The sequence below is a fragment of the Myxine glutinosa genome, chromosome 1, assembly GCF_964187855.1.
Source record: "Myxine glutinosa chromosome 1, kmMyxGlut1.1, whole genome shotgun sequence".
Lineage (NCBI taxonomy): Eukaryota > Metazoa > Chordata > Myxini > Myxiniformes > Myxinidae > Myxine > Myxine glutinosa.
This window is the reverse complement of record NC_136261.1, coordinates 76,899,482-76,922,891: the sequence shown is the minus strand read 5'-3', so window position 1 is coordinate 76,922,891 and position 23,410 is coordinate 76,899,482. Positions and strand designations below refer to the sequence as shown.

Genomic DNA, 23,410 nt, shown 5'->3' with positions numbered 1-23,410 from the left:
GGTGTATCCTTGGAGCAACTTCCGCCAACTAGCCATGCAATACAGCGACACATCCATAGAGCGTTTTATGCAACCTATCAGATGGTGACTTTGTTACACCCTCATAAGCCCACATCACTGGATCCAACTGCCTTTGGCTTCAGGGAAGCAGATGAACTTTTGATGCCAACTAAAGGCATGAGACCAATTCCTGAAGAATACACAGTTTTGTGCAATTGCAAAAAATGCAGCAATGACAGATGTACCTGTCGCAAAAATGGACTTCCCTGCATTAGTTTCTGCAAGTGTCAAAGTCTCCAGGGTGATGAACAAATTGTGCAATGCAAAAACCCCTCTGGTTCAACTCAGTATTAGCATAAAGGAAATTCCTTTATGGTATTAGGTATGTAGCAGTAATTTACTCTGTATAAGCATCGCTGGGTCATCTGGATCCCTTTGACAAACATGCGAGTAAGTAACGGTAAATTACTAAACTTGTGGACAATATAAACTATTGTGTTAAAACATGTACTTGTCTATCATTGCTTGAGATATGTCTCTTTCATTTGACTAGCAGATCAGGCATAGATAACATTTTATGGAACCATGGTCATCATTGCCATGGGTATTTTTAAAGGCTTCTTGGCTTCAAATAAGATTTCAATTAAATCTAACCTTATGATGTGTCCGCCTACTTGACAAAACACAGGGTTAATACAATGGACTGAAGAGCATAAGGGAACTCTTCACAAAACATAACTCAGAATACATTCTCAAATTGCTAAAGAAGGTACTAGTATGCAGAACATTCTATTATACTTATGGACTGCAAAAAAATCTGCCTTTTAAATTTACGGCAATTTTCAGTTGATGTTATGTAATAAACTTAGGCATTAAAAGGCCCCAAATGCATATCAAAGTAATCAGTAGCATCTATTCTAAAAGTTTCATGTATCAGAAATGTAAAAGTGAGTAAATCCATAACTTGTGGGTATTTTTTTGGAGCAGTGTGAAATTTTCACTTGTACTCGGGTTTTGTGACCTTTTGACCTCTGGTGACCTCATTAACATATTAATTTGCATAATGATTATTGTAATGAATAGAGTACTTAAATACAAACATTTTAATGGGTATTTTGTAGTTGTTATTTATACTTCCAAAGTTATTGCGATTTATGTTTCCCCTACCCCTAAATTTTGGTATCAATAGAGCGGCAAAGGGCGTGGCTAATGACGTCATTTCCTCTGTTACTGCCGGGTTACCAAAGGTCGACCCAAACTTTTTTGATATGTCTCATGGTCTACTTCAATATTATGAAGAGTAACTTAGGGCACATCTCATGCACACGGGGACCCCCTCAGCCAATGGACTATTTTGAAAAACTGGAAAAATTGGAAAATTGAAAAAAACCAATATAGCCTATTTTACTCCAGCGGGTCCCAGGATTACCCACCCAAAATTTTGTTGTGATCGGTTCAGCCGTTTTGCGGTACCTGGGAACAGACGGACAGACAGACAGACATTTGGTGAATTATAGTAAGATAAACAGTATTTGTGGACTTTCAATAAAAGCCACATCACTGTTCATATTGGTAAATATTATTCCATCGTGTTTGGAAAAATTGGAAAATTGGAAATTGGAAAAACAATATAGCCTATTTTATTACAGGGGGTGCAGGATTACCCACCCAAAATTTCGTTGCGATCGGTTCAGCCGTTTTTGCGGTACCTCGGAACAGACGGACAGACAGACATTTGTTGAATTATGGTAAGATGAATGGATTTTTTTTTTTTACATTGATCTGAATGCAATTTGTCCTATGAGAACACAGCCTGAGAAATATCCTTCCAGAGGAGTGGGGGTTTAAAAAAAAAATTAACAAGGGGGATTTTTATCTTGGCATGGCCGGAGGGATCAAACGTCGACTGTGCCAATTCGGAGAAATGCAGCCACGTACGGATGACGGATTCGTACTGCTACGAGGACGCCGCATGAGAATTTACCTCATGGAGGCGCAAGCCAAATTCGCAAGGGGGGATTGGGCGCACAATAAAAAGACTCCCAATAGCCATATTAGAGCTTCACAAATATCACAAGTAGGACAAAGAAATTAGTCAACATTTGTGCAATGTCGCTGCATTGTCTTTGTGCCCTCTGTCACATCGTGCTTTGATTTAGAATACAAAAGTAAAAATAAATCCAGGGTGTACTGGTGTTGGCTTAGCGGTTAGGGTGCCGGCTTGGGATCCTGGAATCAAGAGTTCGAATCCCGGTCGATCGCTGAATTAACACCAGGCTCAGCTAGTCATCCTTCCGAGGTCGGCAAATTGAGTACCAGCTTGCTGGGATGAATGATCCCGGTGTGTACCCTGATTTAGAATAGGTACACCGTATCCTTGCGCATCGTAAGAGGCGACTAAGGGTTGGCGTCAGGAAGGGCATCCGGCCATAAAAACATTGCCTCAAACAGGAACCATGATTGGCATGGGGCCCGCAAGGCTAACCCCCGCTCCAGCCGGGAAAATGGCCTTAAAACGATCATTCATTCATTCATAGACTATGGGATTTGAACTTGTTCTAAGCACCATCAATCACATTGATTCAAGCAGTTTCGTTGGATCAAGATTGGTGGACTTTTGAACCCAGAGCAGGCAGATCAAAGGCGAGTGCGCATACCTCGAAAGTATCTTGCAACATGATGTGTCGCCACAAATATGGCTATAGTGGGGGGGCCTATGTACTCAATTTCAAGTTCGTGTGCAGTTCATGTTAATTTTGGGCAACCACTATAAATGTATTCTACTGGGTCCTACTAATCGGAAAAATGATGTCGCCATTTTTTTCTGTTGACCTTTAGTGACCTTGACTGAAGGTCAATGTTCAAACGTCGTTACAGTGAGCATACTTCATCCAAAGTATATCAACCTGGGTACCAAAATGTGGTAAATTTCACAAGGAACATTGGTTATGACATTTGTTTCGTCATTTGACCTTTCGTTTTTTTGCAATATGCAAATGAGCTAATTAGAGACAAAAATATGCATAATTAGCATACCCTATTAAACATATATCCCGGTTATACATATAATGGCTAGTACATCCCGTCTCCATTAATTAATCATTATTAAATGTGTATGAATGATAAAACGTTTTGTTAATGAGGCAAAAGATGAAATAGCGGAGATAATTGGGACATACTATCCGTCGCCAAATGAAATATTATTTACAAATTGATGAATTAAAATATCATTTACATAGTACGTTCGATCCAAGTTATCATTTGAAAGTATTAAATCATTTGACTTACCAATGGGCACTAATAAAAATCAAGGTATGAATGAGGTTGACTGTAGACCTACATGTAGATACTACAGGTCATTGTATCCTACAAAAGCATCAATTCTTTATCTTAACAGGATTGGAGTCCTTCCCTGAAAAGAGCAAACAGAATATATGTGTGACGTGAACAAGCAAAGCGATTTGGACATCTGCCAGAATCAATTTAGTGTTTTTAGGCAACAAATTAAATCCAAAAGTTAACGGACGAGCCATTTTGAAAGTTCATCTCTTGGGGAATCCAGGTGAGCTTTAACGTGGAGCATTTGTTTACTGCCTCGAGTCGTGTGTGTGTCCCCAAGATGCGGAGACACGTGTGCGGTGTGAATGGTGCGATGTGCGTTTTCTCACCCTCCGTGCTCCTCCAGGTGCAGCACACTCCGTAGCGGTTGCTGCACCGAGCCGTCTCGAGCCGAGAACGCCCTGAACGCGTCCTCGAGCCGCGGCACGAGCGCTTCGTACGAGACAGCGCGCGCCACCTCGTCGGCGAGGATGACGCGGAGCGGGGAGTGCGCCATGCGGTCCGGCGGAGGGTCCATGGTGCGCCGCGGAACCTGCAACCCGTACGCGAAGTGAGTTCAACCCGCTACGGCTGCGGGTGACGAAGGTGAGGTGCAGGTCGAAGCGAGTGGTGCCGTTCGCGACCAATTCGCAAATTTGAAGCGAGAACGGAAAGTTAGTGAAGAAGAAGCGTCGGTTTGGGAATCCCCTTCGGCAGGGCGTGTCGCATGCTTGAATAAAAATGGGTGGATGATTGACAAAGGGAAAAACGATGATGCAGTGAAAGGTTATGCAATGAACACTTCAACAACTAAGGTTCCCGTGGGACCGTGGGAGGAGCGTGGGGCCGTGGGCGGGGTGTGGGGCCGTGGGAGGGGCGCGGGGCCGTGGGATCGTGGGAGGGGCGTGGAACCGTGGGAGGTGGAAGGGGTGTGGGGCCGTGGGAGGCGCGTAGGGGTGTTGGACCGTGGTAGGGGTGTGGGGCCGTGGGAGGGGCGTGGGACCGTGGGTGGGACGTGGGAGGGGCGTGGGACGTGGAAGGGGTGTGGGGCCGTGGGAGGGGCGTAGGGGTGTGGGACCGTGGGAGGGGCGTGGGACCGTGGGAGGGGCGTGGGGCCCTGGGAGGAGCGTGGGACCGTGGGAGGGGCGTGTGGGTCGTGGAAGGGGCTTAGGGGCGTGGGGCCGTGGGAAGAGCGTGGGACCGTGGGAGGAGCGTAGGACCGTGGGAGGAGCGTGGGGGTGTCGGAGGGGCGTGGGGCCGTGGGAGGGGCGTGGGATCGTGGGAGTGGCGTGGGGCCGTGGGAGGGGCGTGGGGGCGTGGGATCGTGGGAGGGGCGTGGGACCGTGGGAGGAGCGTGGGGGCGTGGGGCCGTGGGAGGGGCGTGGGGCCATGGGATCGTGGGAGGGGCATGGGACCGTGGGAGGGGCGTGGGGCCGTGGGAGGGGCGTGGGGTCGTGGAAGGGGCTTGGCGCCGTGGGAGGGGCGTGGGGTCGTGGGATCGTGGGAGGGGCATGGGACCGTGGGAGGGGCGTGGGGCCGTCGGAGGGGCGTGGGACCGTGGGAGGGGCGTGTGGCCGTGGGAGGGGCGTGGGACCGTGGGGGGGGCGTGTGGCCGTGGGAGGGGCGTGTGGCCGTGGGAGGGGCGTGGGACCGTGGGAGGGGCGTGGGGCCGTGGGAGGGGCGTGGGGCCGTGGGAGAGGCGTGGGACCATGGGTGGGGCCGTGGGAGGGGCGTGGGGCCGTGGGAGGGGCGTGGGACCGTGGGAGGGGCGTGGGGCCGTGGGAGGGCCGTGGGGTCGTGGAAGGGGCTTGGCGCCGTGGGAGGGGCGTGGGGCCGTGGGAGGGGCGTGGGACCGTGGGAGGGGCGTGGGGCCGTGGGAGGGGCGTGGGGCCGTGGGAGGGGCGTGGGACCGTGGGAGGGGCGTGTGGCCATGGGAGGGGCGTGGGGCCGTGGGAGGGGCGTGGGGCCGTGGGAGGGGCGTGGGACCGTGGGAGGGGCGTGAGGCCGTGGGAGGGGCGTGTGGCCGTGGGAGGGGCGTGGGACCGTGGGAGGGGCGTGGGGCCGTGGGAGAGGCGTGGGGCCGTGGGACCATGGGAGGGGCGTGGGGCCGTGGGAGGGGCGTGGGACCGTGGGAGGGGCGTGGGGTCGTGGAAGGGGCTTGGCGCCGTGGGAGGAGCGTGGGACCGTGGGAGGGGCGTGGGACCGTGGGAGGTGCGTGGGACCGTGGGAGGGGCGTGATGGTCTAGAGTCCCTTTATAAGGGGCTCTATGAGGGTCAAACGGCGAAACGCTTCCCAGTCGCTTGTAAAATTAACCTTCAAAACTCACGATCTGACCGTGTGACGCACGAAAAGTCCCTGTCTCACAATCTCACCTTTCATGCGCAAGAATATCTTAAAACTTCGGGTTTTCGTCCTTGTTTTGCTGAAATTAGCAAGCATCGGAATCGACAGGGGCGTGTGTGTGACGTCAACACATTTGCGATCCGCCATGTTGGAGTACAAGCACGCAAATCTATATATTACATCTGCTATAAATGGATGAGTTTTGTGTGTGCGTGTGTGAGGAATACTCTTTGGGACTATTAATTACGTACGTATATTAATTATTTACGTATGATTTAAATGTACCTTTTAACTCTTTAGACTGCTGAGACCCCTTCGACCTTTGAAGACCCTTTAAGACCCCTAAGCTCCTTAACACACCAAAGACCCAAAGGACCAAAAAGTCTCCGACAACCCAAAAGACTCCGAGGACCCAAAAGACCCCCTCCCCGGATCCGGCATGCAGGTATGCTATTGAAGCGCGGTGCTACGCGCGCTACTTGTATAGCAAGGAGGAAGCGGACAACGCGGTAAGTTCAAAGAGTCTTTATTACAAGAGCTCCACTGTAGCACTGGAGCGCTCCGGGCTGCGTGCCCGGTGTATATCCCGCGGCCACGCCTACCCCTCGGGCGTGGCCGCCGCCCACTTGGTGCGCGGAATGATGCCATCACGCCAGTGAGCTTTCGTGTCCGCCACACGCGCCCCCCCAGAATTCCCGCGCACCTGGAGGGCCAGTTTGTGGGGCAAACGGATGACCCGGCCGAAGCGCCCTCTGGCGACTGGCGGCGTCCGGGGTGCAGGGATGCCAGCTGGGATGCCTCCGGCTGCACCCGGGATGGGTGCAGGACCGGGGGGCGGCGTGCCGGCGGGCCTGGGCGGTGCCGGGGGTCCGGCCGCAGGGGGGCGGCCCCGACGCGGGGGCCGAGCCACCGGCGGTGGGTGGTCCACGTCGAGGTGGGCCGGCTTGAGGCGATCCACTGAGACGCGGTCGGGAGTACGGCCGATGTCCAAGGTGAAATGTTTCACCCCGGTCTCCAGCACGCGGAAAGGCCCGTCGTACGGGGGCCGCAGTGGTGTCCACTGGGCGTCGTGCCGGACGAAGACGTAGTCCGCGGTGCGAAGCTCCGGGGCAACGTGCGTAGGCGGGTGCCCGTGGTGCGCCGTCGGCACCGGGGCGAACCTCCGGGCGGTCTCCTGCAGCGCGGACCGCTCCTGCGCCGCGGACCATGGTGCCGTGGGGTCGGGGAGGAACTCGCCAGGCACCCGCAGCGGTTGTCCGAAGACCAACTCCGCCGCGGATGCACGCAGGTCGTCCTTGGGCGCCGTCCGGAGACCCAGCAGGACCCAGGGGAGCCTGTCGACCCAGCCGCCGTCGCGGAGGGTGGCCCAGAGCGCGGCCTTCAACGAGCGGTGGAACCGCTCGCACAGGACGTTGGCCTGGGGGTGGTAGGCCGTGGTTCGGTGCAGCTGGACCCCGAGCCCCCGCGCGACCGCCCCCCAGAGCTCCGAGGTGAACTGGGGGCCGCGGTCGGACGAGATGTCTGAGGGGGCGCCGAACCGGGTGACCCAGGTGGCGATGAACGCCTGCGCGATGTCCGCCGCCGTCATCGCCGCCAAAGGCACGGCCTCCGCCCACCGGGTGGTGCGGTCCACCATTGTCAGGACATGGGTGAAACCCCGTGAGGGGGGCAGAGGTCCCACCAGGTCCACGTGCACGTGGTCGAACCTACGTTCCGGCACCGTAAACGGGGCCAATGGGGCCTGGGTGTGCCGGTGCACCTTCGTGCGCTGGCACGCGAGGCACGTCCTGGTCCAGCCGCGGACGGCCTTCCGGAGGCCATGCCAGACAAACTTGTTGGTGACCAACCTCTGGGAGGCCTTTGTGCCCGGGTGGGACAGGCCGTGGATGGCGTCAAAAACCTGGCGCTGCCAGCCCGCGGGCCCGAGGGAGACATCGCACAAGAGGGCCGTGACCGCGCTGTCGAACGGCACCTCAGTGACGCGGAGGCCCGTGATGGCGGTCCGCAAGGCCTGGACGCCGGGGTCGGCGGCCTGGGTCCGCCGCCATCCGGGCATAGTCGATGCCAAGGTGGACTGCGTGGGCGACGGACCGGGAAAGGCAATCCACCACCGGGTTGTCCTTCCCCACGACGTGCCGGATGTCCGTTGTATATTCGGACACGGCAGAGAGGTGGCGCTGCTGCCGTGCCGACCATGGCTCGGCGACTTTGCCCATCGCGAAGACCAGTGGCTTGTGGTCGACGAAGGCCGTGAACGCACGGCCCTCGAGCAGATGGCGGAAGTGCCTGACCGCCAGGTGAAGCCTGAGCAACTCGCGGTCGAAAGTACTATAACGGCGTTCGGGCGGGCGAAGCTGCCGGCTGAAGAACGCCAGCGGTTGCCAGGCACCACGCACCCATTGCTCGTGCACCGTGCCCACCGCGTAGTCCGAGGCGTCGGTGGTGAGGGCGATCGGTGCATCGGGCACCGGGTGCGCGAGCATGGTGGCGTTAGCCAAGGCAAGCTACGCGCCCGCGAACGCCGCGTCCATCTGCTCGGCCCAGGTAACGTCACCTTTGCCCGGCTTCCCTCGGAGGGCCTCGTGCAAGGGGCGCAGGAGCTGGGCGATGTGGGGCAGGAACCGATGGTAAAAGTTTCCCATGCCCAGGAACTCCTGGAGCCCCTTGATCGTGCGGGGGCGCGGAAACCCCTTCACCGCCTCCACCTTGGCCGGTAGGGGGACGGCCCCGCGCCTGGTGACGCGGTGCCCCAAAAAGTCGATGTCGGCGACGCTGAACCGGCACTTGGCGGGGTTCACGATGAGGCCATGCTGGCCCAGACGTTCGAAGAGCGTGCGGAGATGGTGTAGGTGCTCCTCGCGGGACGCGCTGGCGACGAGGATGTCGTCCAGGTAGACGTAGACGAAATCCAAGTCGCGCAAGACGCCGTCCCTTAGTCGCTGGAACGCCTGAGCCGCATTTTTCAATCCGAAGGGCATCCGAAGAAATTCGAAAAGCCCGAATGGCGTGATGACCGCCATCTTCGGGACATCCTCCGGCCTGACGGGGACCTGATGGTAGCCGCGTATGAAGTCCACCTTTGAAAAGAAGGACATGCCCGCCAAACAGGCGGAGAAGTCCTGAATGTGGGGGACGGGGTAGCGGTCGGGGGTGGTGGCGTCGTTGAGGCGCCGGTAGTCCCCGCACGGTTGCCATCCCTCGCCGGGCTTTGGCACAATGTGGAGCGGCGACGCCCAAGCACTCTCGGAGCGCCGCACGATGCCGAGCCGCTCCAGCGTAGCGAACTCCGCTTTAGCTACCGCGAGCTTCGTCGGCTCGAGGCGGCGTGCCTGGGCGTAGACCGGTGGCCCGGCGGTGGGGATGTGGTGTTCCACCCCGTGCTTGACGGCCCCCGCCGAGAAGTTGGGCCGCGTGAGGGCCGGGAAACCGGCGAGGAGGCGGGTGAATTCGTTCGCTGCCGGAAGCGTCCAGATGAACCTGGCCGGAACCGAACCACTCAGCAAGCCGCTCGGCGAGCCGCTCGATTAGCCGCTCCGGGAGCTGCTCAACAAGGCGGGCAGCGCGCAAGCGAGCGAGCTGAACGTCTCAGCCTGGACAAGCCTTCTGTGCTTTACGTCCACCAACAGGCCATTGGCACAGAGGAAGTCCGTGCCAAGCAGTGCCATAGGCACGTCGGCAGTGACGAACGGCCACCGGAAAACCTGCCCTCCGAACCACAGAGAAAGGCAGCGTTTTCCGTATGTGCGAATGGACGTACCGTTGGCAGCAAGCAGCACGGGGCCCCGGCCCACGGTCTGCTTGTCGGACGTACCAGCGGGAACGACACTCACCTGCGCTCCCGTGTCGCACAGGTAACGGCGCCCGGATAAGGTGTCCGTGATGAACAGTAGGCTGTTTGAACGGCCGGCACTCAGTGCCACTACCGAGGGCTGGCCCGGGCGTTTCCCGACCTGCCGAATGAGCACGGCGGGCGACATTGCCGAGCCTCGTGGCCGAACTGGGCGTGGAAAAAACACCAGGTTGGCGACGGAGGCGGCGGAGGCCACGGTTTTCTCCGCGGCGGCGGTGGTGGGTGGGGCGTGGCGGCGGCCGCGAGGTGTGCATCAGCATCAGCCACGAGGTGTGCATCAGCCTCGGGATTCGCGACTGCTGCGCCAAAACTCGCCTTCGTGTCCAAAGCCGCGAAGAACCTGTCGGCCTCGGCAGCGAGAGCTAGGGGTTCCATCGTCACAGAACCGGCCAAGGCGAGGCGTACTCGTGCCGGCAGCTGGCGTCGAAATAACGCCCGGAATAGAGCGTTCGGGGTTTCGTCGCCCATCAACGACAGCATATGGTCCATGCGGACCGACGGTCGCGTGTCACCGAGCTCGGGGAGGTCCAGGAGGCGGTCGGCCCGTGCGTCCACCGTGAGGCCGAACGTGGCGAGGAGGAGACGCTTGATCGCCTCGTACCTGCCATCGGCCGCTGGGTTCCTCAGGACCGACATGACGCGAGCGGCCGTGCTGGGCCCGAGGGAGGCGACCACGTGGCAGTACATGGTCTCGTCCACCGTGATGCCTCGAAGTCGGAACTGGGCTTCTGCCTGCAGGAACCAAACTTCGGCTTGAGCCTCCCAGAACTCGGGGAGTTTGATTTGGACCGCGTTGGTTGCCATTGCTGTGGCGGGTTCGGGTGGTCAGCGACGGCTGACCAGAATGTCGGAGGGTCACCAATGAAGCGCGGTGCTATGCGCGCTACTTGTATAGCAAGGAGGAAGCGGACCACGCGGTAAGTTCAAAGAGTCTTTATTACAAGAGCTCCACTGTAGCACTGGAGCGCTCCGGGCTGCGCGCCCAGTGTATATCCCGTGGCCACGCCTACCCCTCGGGTGTGGCCGCCGCCCACTTGGTGTGCGGAATGATGCCATCACGCCAGTGAGCTTTCGTGTCCGCCACACTATACAAGGCACAGAAGATCCATGAAAATTTGGTACAATGGACTAACGGGCCCCATAGTTTGTTCAAATTGTGAATTTTTGCGCTGTATTTTGTTCTGGCAATTGCGCCGATCGGGAGGATTGCTTGTTGTATCAGACTGTCAACAAGCAACAATACATTTTTTAAGACTAGTGGTGTCACCCGTGGGAATCCCACTGGCATGGAGGTGTATCCTTGTGATCGGTGCAGCCGTTTTTGCGGTACCTGGGAACGGACGGACGGACAGACAGACAGACAGACAGACGGACGGACATTTGGTGAATTATAGTAAGATGGCGGACTGTGAACAGTGCGGACGGTGGGATCTGTTTATTTTTCATTTTTAATACATTCAAGGCGCAAAATATACTCCCTTAAATCATACTATGAGCCTTAACCAGAAGAGAGGAAGAAGGGACTACAACAGTAGAAAACAGGTATCTTTCAATGAACCTAATAATCAATGGACATTATCAGTTAATATGGAGATAGATAAGCAAATTGCTGAGGATGCTCCCGCTGCCAGCACACGTGGCAGGGCATCTGGTGGGGCATCTACACTCTGTGAACTATGAGATGTTTACACCGTTAAATGAAAGAAATGTGGAAGATGTGCAACGGTATTTTAAAGGAGCTCAATGGTAAATTAGACAATGTTATATCTCTGAGATAGCTGAAATTAAGATTGATTTGGCTTCCACGAAATGAATCGGCGCCGAATTGGACTTTGCGGTACCCAACAAGGCTCACTGTTGTTGAGAAAGAGGATGGCAGAAGATTAAAGGTTTTTCAGATCTTAGAGTAAATCTCGCAGACAAGGGTCTAGCAACAAAAAGTACGTCTGCAGAAGCAAAACATGTTGCTGTATGGAGTTCCTTCCCTACCCAATGAGAACGTATACAAAGCTACATCAACGGTTTTCAGGAAATTGCTGGATATTCCCCAAGAGGTGGCTGCCAAAATCGCTTTGGTAAATGGTCATCATTTGTCAGCCAAGAAAGGCGACGAGGATCCATCGTTAAAATGTCCACGTCCGCACATCAAGAAAAGAGGAAGCATCGAGAAACGTTCCAAACACAATAATCATCCATGGGGGTGGATGGGGCAATTTGTCAGATCGTGAGCGTGGACTTCGCGCTTTTGGGCAGCCAGGAAAAGGTTGATACACTCACTGGTAGCAATCAGCTAGGGTCTGAGTGTATATTCATCCATTCTTACCGATCTCCCTCCCAATTATTTCTTACTAGCAGGAGTAACCGGCGTTGCGGGTGGGGGTTGGTGGGAGGAGGAGGGTTGGGGGGGGGGGGGTAGATGGGGGGTGGAAGGAGGAGGCAGGAGTGGGAGGGGTGAGGAAGGGAGTAGGGGAGTGGAAGGGGGTTCATCACCTTCCGTTGAATATATGCTGGTGAATGTGCCATTCATCACGTTTCTGAGTTAAGTGTGATGCCGATCAGGAAGAAGAAGAAGCCTTACAACCAACTTCGTACACTTCCGGAATTGTTTGATTTATTCATGTTCAAATGTCTGGCAATTGTTTTGTATTTATTTATGCGAATGTGTACTTGTATATAACTGTCATTAATTTTAAAAAGGCTTGGGCACTATCGAGGGATTTTTTTTTTTTTTTTTTTTTTAAATACAAAAAACAAACTTTTTCAGATTTTTTTTTTTTTTTTTTTTTTTTTTTTTGCCTAAAACAATCTTAGGCACTCACTGATGAACCTCTGAAAGTTTGACGAAATCTGCTCAGCCATCTCTGAGAAAAATGGCAACACACATACACAGACAGACAGACAGACAGACCAACAGCTCTCATATAGTAGATTACCCACGCCAGAGGAGAGGGTATTGCATTTGAGTCCGTTTGTCTGTTTGTTTGTCCGCACAGAATAAATATGATTTTCTCTGCAACCCTTTGTCTGATCGACAGGAAATTTTCAACATCGGTGCACCTCTTCCTGTAGAATTTTTGATAATTGTGACATCATAGGTCACGTGGTACGGGCGCCATCTTGGAAAAACCGAAAAACTTTGCACCTCTATATCTCCGAAAGCACTGCATAGACAAAATTGAGACATGGCTCATTGTAAAGAACTCTCCATGGGGAATAAAATATGTTAATGATGACGTCATAGGTGCCTCCATTATGACGTCATAATTCGACAAGTACAGAACTTAATCTGATCAAGATGAAATTTCTTGAGCGTCATCTAATAAATTGGCGGAGAAAAAAATTATGACGTCATCGGTCACGTGGTTCGGCCGCCATATTTGTTTCAACACAAAAGCCTTAAAAGCCACTAAAAACACGTCCTGGCGAGGGTCTGCAATATTTATTTTTTAACTTGTTTTTTAATGTCAATCTGATTAAGAATTGAAAATGTGTATTGCGACCATAGGCATAGTGATGGGGGAACGGGGGGGGGGGAGGGTGGGGGTGGGGGGCGGATGGGGCGGATGGGGCGATCACCCTGAGTGCAAACATGGATGAGGTGCCAAATGACACCCGAAAAAACACGTTTTCATGCTCCATCTGGTTATATTGTACAAAAATTACAATACAACGGACGTGTGTCATGAGAGCACGAGATGTAACTTTCAGAACCACTTTTTACATATTGAACTCTGTGCTACGTATCAATGTGTTGTGTTGATGTACAGTCTTTCCATCCGGTGTAACATTTTTGTAATTACTAATTACCTGATCCGCACATTAAATAAATCCGTGTTAGTAATTATGGGGCTACCGGCTGTGTAAATCTCTTATCAAATTATTTTGTGAATCTTCGAACAGAGGAGGATACGCATTCTGCATAGGCCCAAGGGATGTAAGGGAGGAGTGCATCGCAAAATTGTTGGACAGATATGTCGTAATGACTAATTACGTGTCAATCAGATCCAGATGTCCGATTACCGGAAGGCCCTCTTTATACCATGTGAGGCCATCCGAGGATAATTGTTGTAATTAGTGGTGATCTGGTTCCAAGTGACAAATTACATAAATACGAGTACAGTATATAGGAGAAAAATAAAATTCCATTCATGTAAGAAAAATTACTTATTTCCTTTCAAAACGTTATTTTTCTATCTTATTACACTTTGTCATATCACATGACTCAATTTTGTGATGTTGCTCATCGAATTTGCATATTAATCATCGACTCAAAGAAATACATTAAATTTCCGAGTTTTCGTCATAACTTTTGAATGCATTATTCAAGTTTGTTCAGATTTGCAGTATGTATGCATTTACTAGAGCTATATGAATGAACTAACCAACATGTATAAAGGTTCCATATTTTAAAATACATTCAACATTTTAGAAAAATTACCTCGTCAGAAAAAATCTTTAAAATTGTATGTCAATTTAAAAAATCACAATCATAAAAAAATAATTGTTAATACTCTTTGATACATGAAAATGAACTGTGCCAAATTTGAAGTACACTTCTCTTCTGCTTCAAAATTTATAATGAAAAATCCACAAGAATATAGATTCTGAGATAAACGTGTTTAAAGTTTTGCTCACAATTTCTGAGTGCGGAATCATATGCGCTTCCAAAAGTACCATGTTATTCATTCTTTTGCTTGTACACAATTTTGTGACACGCTGTACACAATTTGGTGATGCACTGTATACAATTTGGCGATGCACTGTACACAATTTGGCGATGCACTGTACACAATTTGGCGACCCAATGTACACAATTTGGTGACGCACTGTACACAATTTGGCGACGCACTGTACACAATTTGGCGATGCACTGTACACAATTTGGCGACCCAATGTACACAATTTGGTGACGCACTGTACACAATTTGGCGATGTACTGTACACAATTTGGTGATGCGCTGTACACAATTTGGCGACGCGCTGTACACAAACAATTTGGTGACGTGCTGTACACAATTTAGTGACGTGCTGTACACAATTTGGCGACGCACTGTACACAATTTGGTGACGCGCTGTACACAATTTGGTGACGCGCTGTACACAAGTCGGTGATGCACTGTACACAATTTGGTGGCGCACTGTACACAATTTGGCGACGCGCTGTACACAATTTGGCGACGCGCTGTACACAATTTGGCGACGCGCTGTACACAATTTGGCGACGCGCTGTACACAATTTGGTGACACGCTGTACACAATTTGGTGATGCACTGTACACAATTTGGCGACGCACTGTACACAATTTGGCGACGCGCTGTACACAATTTGGTGACGTGCTGTACACAATTTGGTGACGCGCTGTACACAAGTCGGTGATGCACTGTACACAATTTGGTGGCGCACTGTACACAATTTGGCGATGCACTGTACACAATTTGGTGACACGCTGTACACAATTTGGTGATGCACTGTACACAATTTGGCGACGCACTGTACACAATTTGGCGACGCGCTGTACACAATTTGGCGACGCGCTGTACACAATTTGGTGACACGCTGTACACAATTTGGTGATGCACTGTACACAATTTGGCGATGCACTGTACACAATTTGGCGACGCGCTGTACACAATTTGGTGACGCGCTGTACACAAGTCGGTGATGCACTGTACACAATTTGGTGATGCACTGTACACAATTTGGCGATGCACTGTACACAATTTGGTGACACGCTGTACACAATTTGGTGATGCACTGTACACAATTTGGCGATGCACTGTACACAATTTGGTGATGCACTGCACACAATTGGGGGATGCACTGTACACAATTTGGTGACGCACTGTACACAATTTGGAGATGCACTGTACACAATTTGGAGACGCACTGTACACAATTTGGAGACGCACTGTACACAATTTGGAGACGCACTGTACACAATTTGGCTATGCACTGTACACAATTTCCTCATACACATAGCACATGTACTCTATCCTGGTGTGTATGCATTGTTGTTGTGACCTGTGTACATGCGATAAACAATGCAAAGGTCAGTGTTGGATTTCTCCAATTGCAGGTCGGGGTATTAGCTTCAGATTGAGAGGGAAACATGAACTTTTTACTCAAAATTGTGTCAAAATACCAATGTTTTGAAGCATTGCAAACCGTTGCCATGGTAGCCAAGTAAATCCCAATGTACACATATGCTGAATATTCAATTGTTTTAGTACTTTGACGTTTTTTTCAGGGTTTTTTGTTGTTGTTGAATTCTGATTCTACACACTGAAGGGTAAATTCGTAGTGAATTTTAAAATGTTATTTTTTTCATGCGAATAATTGTAATCTTTTTTTTTTTTTTCGCTTTCACGGTAGTTTCCTTAATCCTTTCCCGCGTGTACACACAAGATATGCCATGACGTATGACTCATGACATGACGTATAGTGAGAGTGGGCATGTGAGGGGAAAAAAGCGAAGAAGGCCCTGGCACTCAAGGGGTCTGAACTCTGGACAGAAGGATAAACGTGGTGAGAGGCCTCAGCATCCAAATTGTCATCCCATTGCTCCAGAGTCAGGGTGATTCATCAATGTGTGCCATCCCTCGGATGGACATTAACCTTGGTGTCCCGTCTGCCGGCATTAGTTGGTGGACGTTAAAGATCCCACGATGTTCTTCGGAAGGAGTAGGAGAGGGAGCTTAGCTCTGCTGCTGAGCCCAATGGGGGAGCGAAGAGCTGTTTTATATGTCCCCCTTCTCCAATAAAAAAATCCTGCCTGTCAGTGCCTGTGGGGTGCTGGTATTGACGTTTGGCCCCGGGCGCCACAGCCCCTAACAACGTCACTGATTGCGACGTTGACGTTCTGCATTTGAAAAAAATGTGGTGTAGCAATTTTTTTTAAAGGAAATTGACTGACGAGTTTTGAAACGTATAAGGAAGAAACAAACAAATATATTTCCCATATATATATATATATTGCGCAAAAAGCGATTGTGAGACACTAGACATGCACTGTCACTATCTAGTCACTGTCTGTCACTGTCTAATGAGCTGCACCAGACATGGGAAACTTGTCACCTTTCGATTGGTGTACCATTGCCCCTCCCTTGCACATGTTCAATCTTCTGGAACTAATTCTGATCCAGAGACCCATCCAGTTTGATCTCAATTCGAAATTAAACAACAGAAAGGAGCTCCCAACGTCATTCTCTCTTGTGCATGTCCATCTGTGTATTTTGATGTCCATATTTCTCTGCAAAGAGACTTTGAATAAAGCGAGGTTCTCTTTACGATTCCTCCTTCCATGAGTGCAGGATGTATATAATCCATGCATCCCTGCTTAACAATATAATCCCTCTGATAGTTTTTAGAAGATAACATTCACTTGGTATGTGTTATTACAGGTGAATTGCAATTATAAATAGTCTTAGTAGTTAGCAGGACACCAGAAGAAAGTATCAAAGTACTGTAGTACCTAAGAAAGATACTTCATACAGAGGCAGATGACTTAACCTTGTGCAGATGGTACCATACACCTCCTAAACATAAACTGTGGTGGCTTCAATGACTGTTCATCTGGTTAAAATAAGTCGCTGATCCATATTTCTGAATGCAAAAAATTCCCACATTCTCACTGTGGACGTGACAGAATCAGCTGGTGAGCTTCCCATTCTACTTCTGTGGTCGGTTTCTGGGTGAGAATGCAATGGCTGGAGCTCCTAGTGTGGTTGCTTCTCTTGCCCACTCTCGAAGCAATAGAATCTCATGCCTCAAACCTATTGGCATCGTTCAGCAGAAGGTGGTGTCTCAGGGTCTTCTTCTTACTGATCACAGGCAGGTTGGCTGACTTTCCATCCTTTACATTTTATTTTTACCCGACACGCAAAGCACAAAGACAGGGGTGAAGCAGAGTGGTTCACTTCTGTCTACAAACGTCAGTCTATGATTGAGCAACAACTTGATTTCAATTGAATTTGAACACTGTAGAACACTAATTGGAACAAGAACCTGCAGTTTAGCAGTACTTTGGCTCTGAATTTGGAAAATTGCATGGAATCTCGTCCCAAGCACGAATGCACACAGAGGCGTAAGGCAATTACTTCAGTCTGTCTGCCTGGCAGTAAAACAAAATTAAAATTCATTCCAAACAAGAAACTTACTGTTTTTAAGGATGTCATAAAGGACACAAACAACAGTTATGAAGTCATTTAACATGTGTAAGTAAGGCGGTGTAAAAGATGGTACATCACCGGCGGTAAACTTCCGAAAAAAAGTACATATATTTTTCAGCCTTTAAAACTTTTGTTGTCCCCCGTCGCACCGCGGAGCAAAAGGGGGACTATGGTTTTCCCCTCTGTCCGTGTCTGCGTGCGTGCATGCGTGCATGCGTGCGTACGTACGTGCGTGCGTAAGCGAACAACCGAATTCTAATTTGGTGTGTGGGTGCAACCCACGTCAAAATCCAAGATGGCCGCCGCCATGTATGTCTGACGCCATGTATGTCTGAACCTTGTGAGCAGAATATCTTGAAAAGTAAGCGAAGTAAAATCCAAGATGGCCGCCGCTATGTATGTCTGACGCCATGTATGTCTGAACCTTGTGAGCGGAATATCTTGAAAAGTAAGTGAAGTACCAATGTCTAATCCGGTGTGTGGGTGTATCGAGGCATAAGGAAGAACGCTATTGAAAATTGGGTCGCCACGTCAAAATCCAAGATGGCCGCCTTGCATTTTCCACTTTGTCAACTCACATCACTTCACCGACGGGGGACCTCGACGTAACGCTTGTTTTATTTCAATTGAGTTGCAATATATACTTTAACACTGGAGAACACAAATTGCCTTCTTGTCACTTCCAAAAACCTCCAGTTTAGCAGAAGTACTTAGATTAAATATTACGCCATTTTACGCTATCTCGACCAATACAATTTGCCGCTCACACTTTCAGCTTTGGGGAATATCGAGATTCAGCCTAAATGGCAGCTCGTAGGAAATATAGCTTGTGGCCGGGAACACTAAGCAAGATTTGAAAATAAAGAATGTAATCGCTAATGTCAGCACAAGATTCGCGACCAGCGTGTGCGGTAAAATAAGTCAAATAAATAAATATTAAAAGTATAATAAATATGAAATGCAATACCTTAATTAATGGTGATTCATCTGCCGTGGAGAGAAGACCAACCGTCTCTTTTCACCAACCCCTGCCCGATTTCCTTTCTCTTTTGCTCCGATGAAGGGTATGGCCCGAAACGTTCCCTTCTATTTTCTCCATGGTGGATCAATCACCAAGTAAAGATATTTTATTTCTTATTTCTTAAGAGTTCAAAAGACTCTTCCTGTGTCCTTTCTTTCAAGACTACGCAGGGTAAGGTGTTCTATGAACTCTCTAATCCTTATGGGATTGTTCCTCTTGCCCTGTTTTCTCCCTTGTCATCACCTGCCCCCTCCAGATCATATACGCTTTTAAATCCAAACCTGTTACCCTCCCAAATTCTTCTAATTAATGACCAACTCCATTATTTTATGCGTCTGTTCTCTATTTATTAAAAATTCTCACAGTCTGTAATGTCTTGTTTCAAGCCTGTAACTCCATCACCGCATCATGGTGTCCACACCTGAGATTTTCTACAACATTCATTGACATCGGCTTCATTTTTCCGCCTACTATTCCCCTTCGTTTAACGTGGTGCATTGGTACATTATTGTGCACATGTTCCTCTCTGAAAACGTTAGTCTATTCACCTCTATCCTCATCTCTTCCATGAACCTCAAATCATCTTTCAAAAAATATCCAGGATTTGTAATGGTGGTGCCTGGGAAGGGAGGAGGAGGAGGGGATGGGGGTGGTGGAGTCTAGACAGCTCACAAGTGAAGTGTGCATCTCTATACGCTCTCCTGCTAGCCGATTGTACAATATATAACAAGGGTTTGTTGATACAGGTAAATAACAAATCCTTTAAAAGATGAATTTATAGCGGCAAGAGGGAAGAAGGCATAAACAGGAAAAGCAAAATTGATGATGTTTAAATATACCTTTAATGGTCATAGCTCAGTGATCAGTACAAAGCTCAAACAAGTCAATATAATTACAGATTAGACCATTCCAATATTTGTTTTTTAACCTCTGCCCTATTAGCATTTAAACCTTTATTTCAGTCCATTGTTCCCCATTTCTCGATTTTTAATGAAACCTAAAAGAAGATCTTGTTTCATAATCGCCATTTCCTTTAAATTAGTTTATTAATTTTTTCAGCAACCGTTGGTGCAACTGATACGAAATGTTCACCATAGCATGCGACTGCTCGTGTTTTATTTTAGTGATAATTATGATGTCATAGGTCACGTGGTATGGGTGCCATCTTGTTTAAATATTCGTTTCGTAATTTTCTCAGCAACGGCTGATGCAATTGACATGAAATTTTCACAATAGTATGTGTCTACTCGTGTATAATTTTTCAGTGATAATTATGACGTCATAGGTCACATGGTACAGATGCCATCTTGGAAAAACCAAAAACTTTGGACTTCTACATTCCCAAAACCGCTCCATAGAAAAAAAACAACTTGAAACGTGGCTCATTGTAAAGAACTCCGCATGGAGAATAAGTGTTGTTAACAATGATGTCACTGTTGCCTTCATTATGACGTCATAGTTCGACAAGTACAATGCTTAGTCGGATCAGTTTAAAAAAAATTCAGCGTGATCTATGCAACAATTATATTGGACAATGTAAATGTATGACTTCATCGGTCACGTGGTCTGGCAACCATATTGGATCAAAGAAGAAAAAAAAAAACAGAAGAGTTGGCTCGCACCAAGTCGACTGCGCATGGTAAGCATTCCATGAATACCATCTAGTTGATATTAAGAGTCCACCGGTATTTCATCACAACCTTGTCCTGCAGGTGATATCTGGACAAGATCCTCCACGGTTGTCCTCCACTCGGTGTAAACAAAGAAAATGAAAAAAAATGAAAAAAAGCATTTGTGTCGCATCTTAATTTTTCATTTACTTTACCCACGATTATTATGATATTTCCCTGTTAGCTGCTTTAATAGAATCAAAAACGATGGATTGCCTTCAGGCTACCCTTACTAATGGAGGCCTTGTTACCAAGGCTACCCTTACTAATGGAGGCCTTGTTACCCTATAGCATTTCTGAAACTACTTGAAGGCATTTTAATGTGTCACATATTCTATTGCACCCCCACCAGTTCAGTAATAGGAGGTGCGTGGATCATGAGTTCATCGTAGTTGTCATAGAAATGGCGCAGCCGCGAGCCATACGAAGCTTCTTGGTAAGGCAGTCCTTTGGACTTCAAAAAATTCGAAACCAGTGGTTTGATCTACAAGAGAGGAAGGGAAAAAATTGAGAATGCGATTACAGTGATTATATGGCTTTCGATACATCCTCATGAATGTAGAACAAGTGCCCACTTGTGTGAATAAAGCTTGCTCCAGGTGATCGTTTGATTTGTTCGTTACCCTCGTCAGAGGAGAGGGTATTGCATCTGGCTCCGCTTGTTACTTGGCCCCAAAAAAAATTTGGACAAGTATGTTTATCACTCCGGTTTGTGTGTTTGTGTGTTTGTTTGTCTGTCCGCTCACTTATACTTGCCTACAGGTCAAAATTTTAAACCGATCTTCGCGAAACTTCACCAAATGGTAGAGTTTGTGGTCCGAAAAAATCCTATTGTGAGGTCAACAGGTCAACATAGGCCAAAGGTCAACCACTTTTCCAATGTCTAAAATCCTCAATTTTCATCCGATTGACTTGAAAATTGAATAGGATTTACATATTAGCTAACTGAATTCAACCACCAACTATTTTGGAGATCAACATAGGCCAAAAGGTCAACATATGCAAAAAGGTCAACAGCCTTTTCAAATTTCTAAAATCCTCAATTTTAATCCGATTGACTTGAAAATTTAATAGGATTTACATATCATCGAACTGAATTCAACCACCAATTATTTTTGAGATCCACATAGGCCAAAAGGTCAACATAGGCTTAAAGTCAACCACTATCCTCTTATTTCTAAAATCCTCAATTTTCATCCGATTGACTTGAAATCTGAATAGAATTTGTATGCCGGCTTAATGAAACCAACCACCAACTATTTTTTATGTAAACATAGGCCAAAAGGTCAACAGAGGCGAAATTTCTAAAATTATCAATTTTCATCTGATTAACTTAAAATTTGAAGGCGATTTGCATATCAGGTCACATAACTCAACCACCAGTTATTTGTGAGGTCAAAAGGATGCTCTCCTGGGTGCCATTCTACTTTGTTCTTTTTTGCCAAGTGTCGCTCTACGAGTGATTTTTCATTTGTTTGTTTGTTTGTCTGTCTGTCTGTCTGTACACAATGTGCTTGTGTCGGCCACAAACGCCACCTGGTGGTAGCTAACATTACACGTGGTCTTCTTTTCAACCAAACACTATACCGCTCTCAAGTATGTACACTGAGAATGAGTACATCTATAAAATACATACTATTGCAATGCAAGTACATCTATAAAGTATGTACTCTTAGAAAGTGGGTACGTACGTCTATAAGTGATTTACGATTAATAATGTGAGTATGTTTATAAAGTACGCACTATTACAATGTGAGCACACAATGTAACATTGTGAGCACTAACACGTAACATTAGAATGTAAGTACCTGCAGTCACATGAAAAAGTAAGTACACCCCATGTAAAGTTTTGACCTTTTCAACATATTTCAACATACAGCTATTTGATCTTCATTTCAACAATATTGACAGATAAAGGTGATATAATATAACAAATATCATGAAACATTTACATTTTGTAGTCCATTGTATAATTTAAATAAACATAAATGCAAATTTCGCATGTGGAAAAAGTAAGTACACCCTTGGCTCTAATAGGTGGTGTTGCCCCCTTTGGCAGAAACAACCTCAAGTAGGCGTTTCTTATAACTGTCTCTGACATCGACTGGGAGAAATTTTTGCCCACTCCTCCATGCAGAATTCTTTCAGCTGTGCGATGTTTGAGGGGTTTCTTGCATGCACAGCTCGTTTCAAACCCCCCCACAATATCTCGATGGGATTTAGATCCGGGCTTTGACTTGGCCATTCCAGAACCCTCCATTTCTTTCTTTTCAGCCATTCCTTGGTGGATTTACTGGTATGTTTAGGGTCATTGTCATGTTGCAAGGTCCACCTTCGGTTGAGCTTCAACTTTCCGACAGATGGCCTCACATTATCCTCAAGCACCCTCTGGTACAATGAAGAATTCATAGTGGATTATATGATGGTGAGCTTCCCAGGCTCTGATGCAGCAAAGCTGCCCCAAACCATAATATTTCCACCACCATGCTTTACAGTTGGTGTCGGGTTCTTGTGGTGAAATGCTGTCTTTGGTTTTCGCCAAACATGTCTTCTGGTACTGTGGCCAAATAGCTCTACCTTTGACTCATCTGTCCAGAGCACATTGTTCCAGAAGTGCTGGTCTTTGCCTAGGTGTTCATTGGCAAACTTGTATGTTGAAATATGTTGAAAAAGTCAAAACTTTACATGGGGTGTACTTACTTTTTCACGTGACTGTATGTCTATAAAGGATGTACTTTAATAATGGGAGTACATCTATAAAGGACATGCATTAAGAATGTACGTGCATCTATAAAATATGTACAGTACACTAAAAATACCTGTACGTCAGTAAAATACAGCACGTGCATATATAAAATACATACGACCGGAATGTGAATATATGACATAAAACCGAAAAGGTCTGTTTGTCCACTGTATGAACATAAACCTACATCGTCAATGCATCATCTGCACACCACAAACACAACAGCACACAAACACCACACAAAATACACCACCCAAAACAATTAAGTTCTGGCAAGGGTCTGCAATCTCTAA

The 23,410-nt window shown here is 48.3% G+C and overlaps 1 protein-coding gene across 5 annotated transcripts in view; it reads right to left on the bottom strand.

Moving 5' to 3' along the window:
* Positions 1-19,524: 19,524 nt before the first annotated feature.
* FADS6 (fatty acid desaturase 6) overlaps positions 19,525-23,410 on the bottom strand; it is a 125,670-nt gene continuing 121,784 nt past the window's right edge. For all 5 annotated transcript variants that reach the window (XM_068113636.2, XM_068113622.2, XM_078773528.1 and 2 more), the window contains one exon: positions 19,525-20,855. In XM_068113636.2, coding sequence (XP_067969737.1) covers positions 20,706-20,855 — 150 coding nt within the window. In that variant the 3' untranslated portion in view covers positions 19,525-20,705. The remainder of the gene's footprint in view (positions 20,856-23,410) is intronic.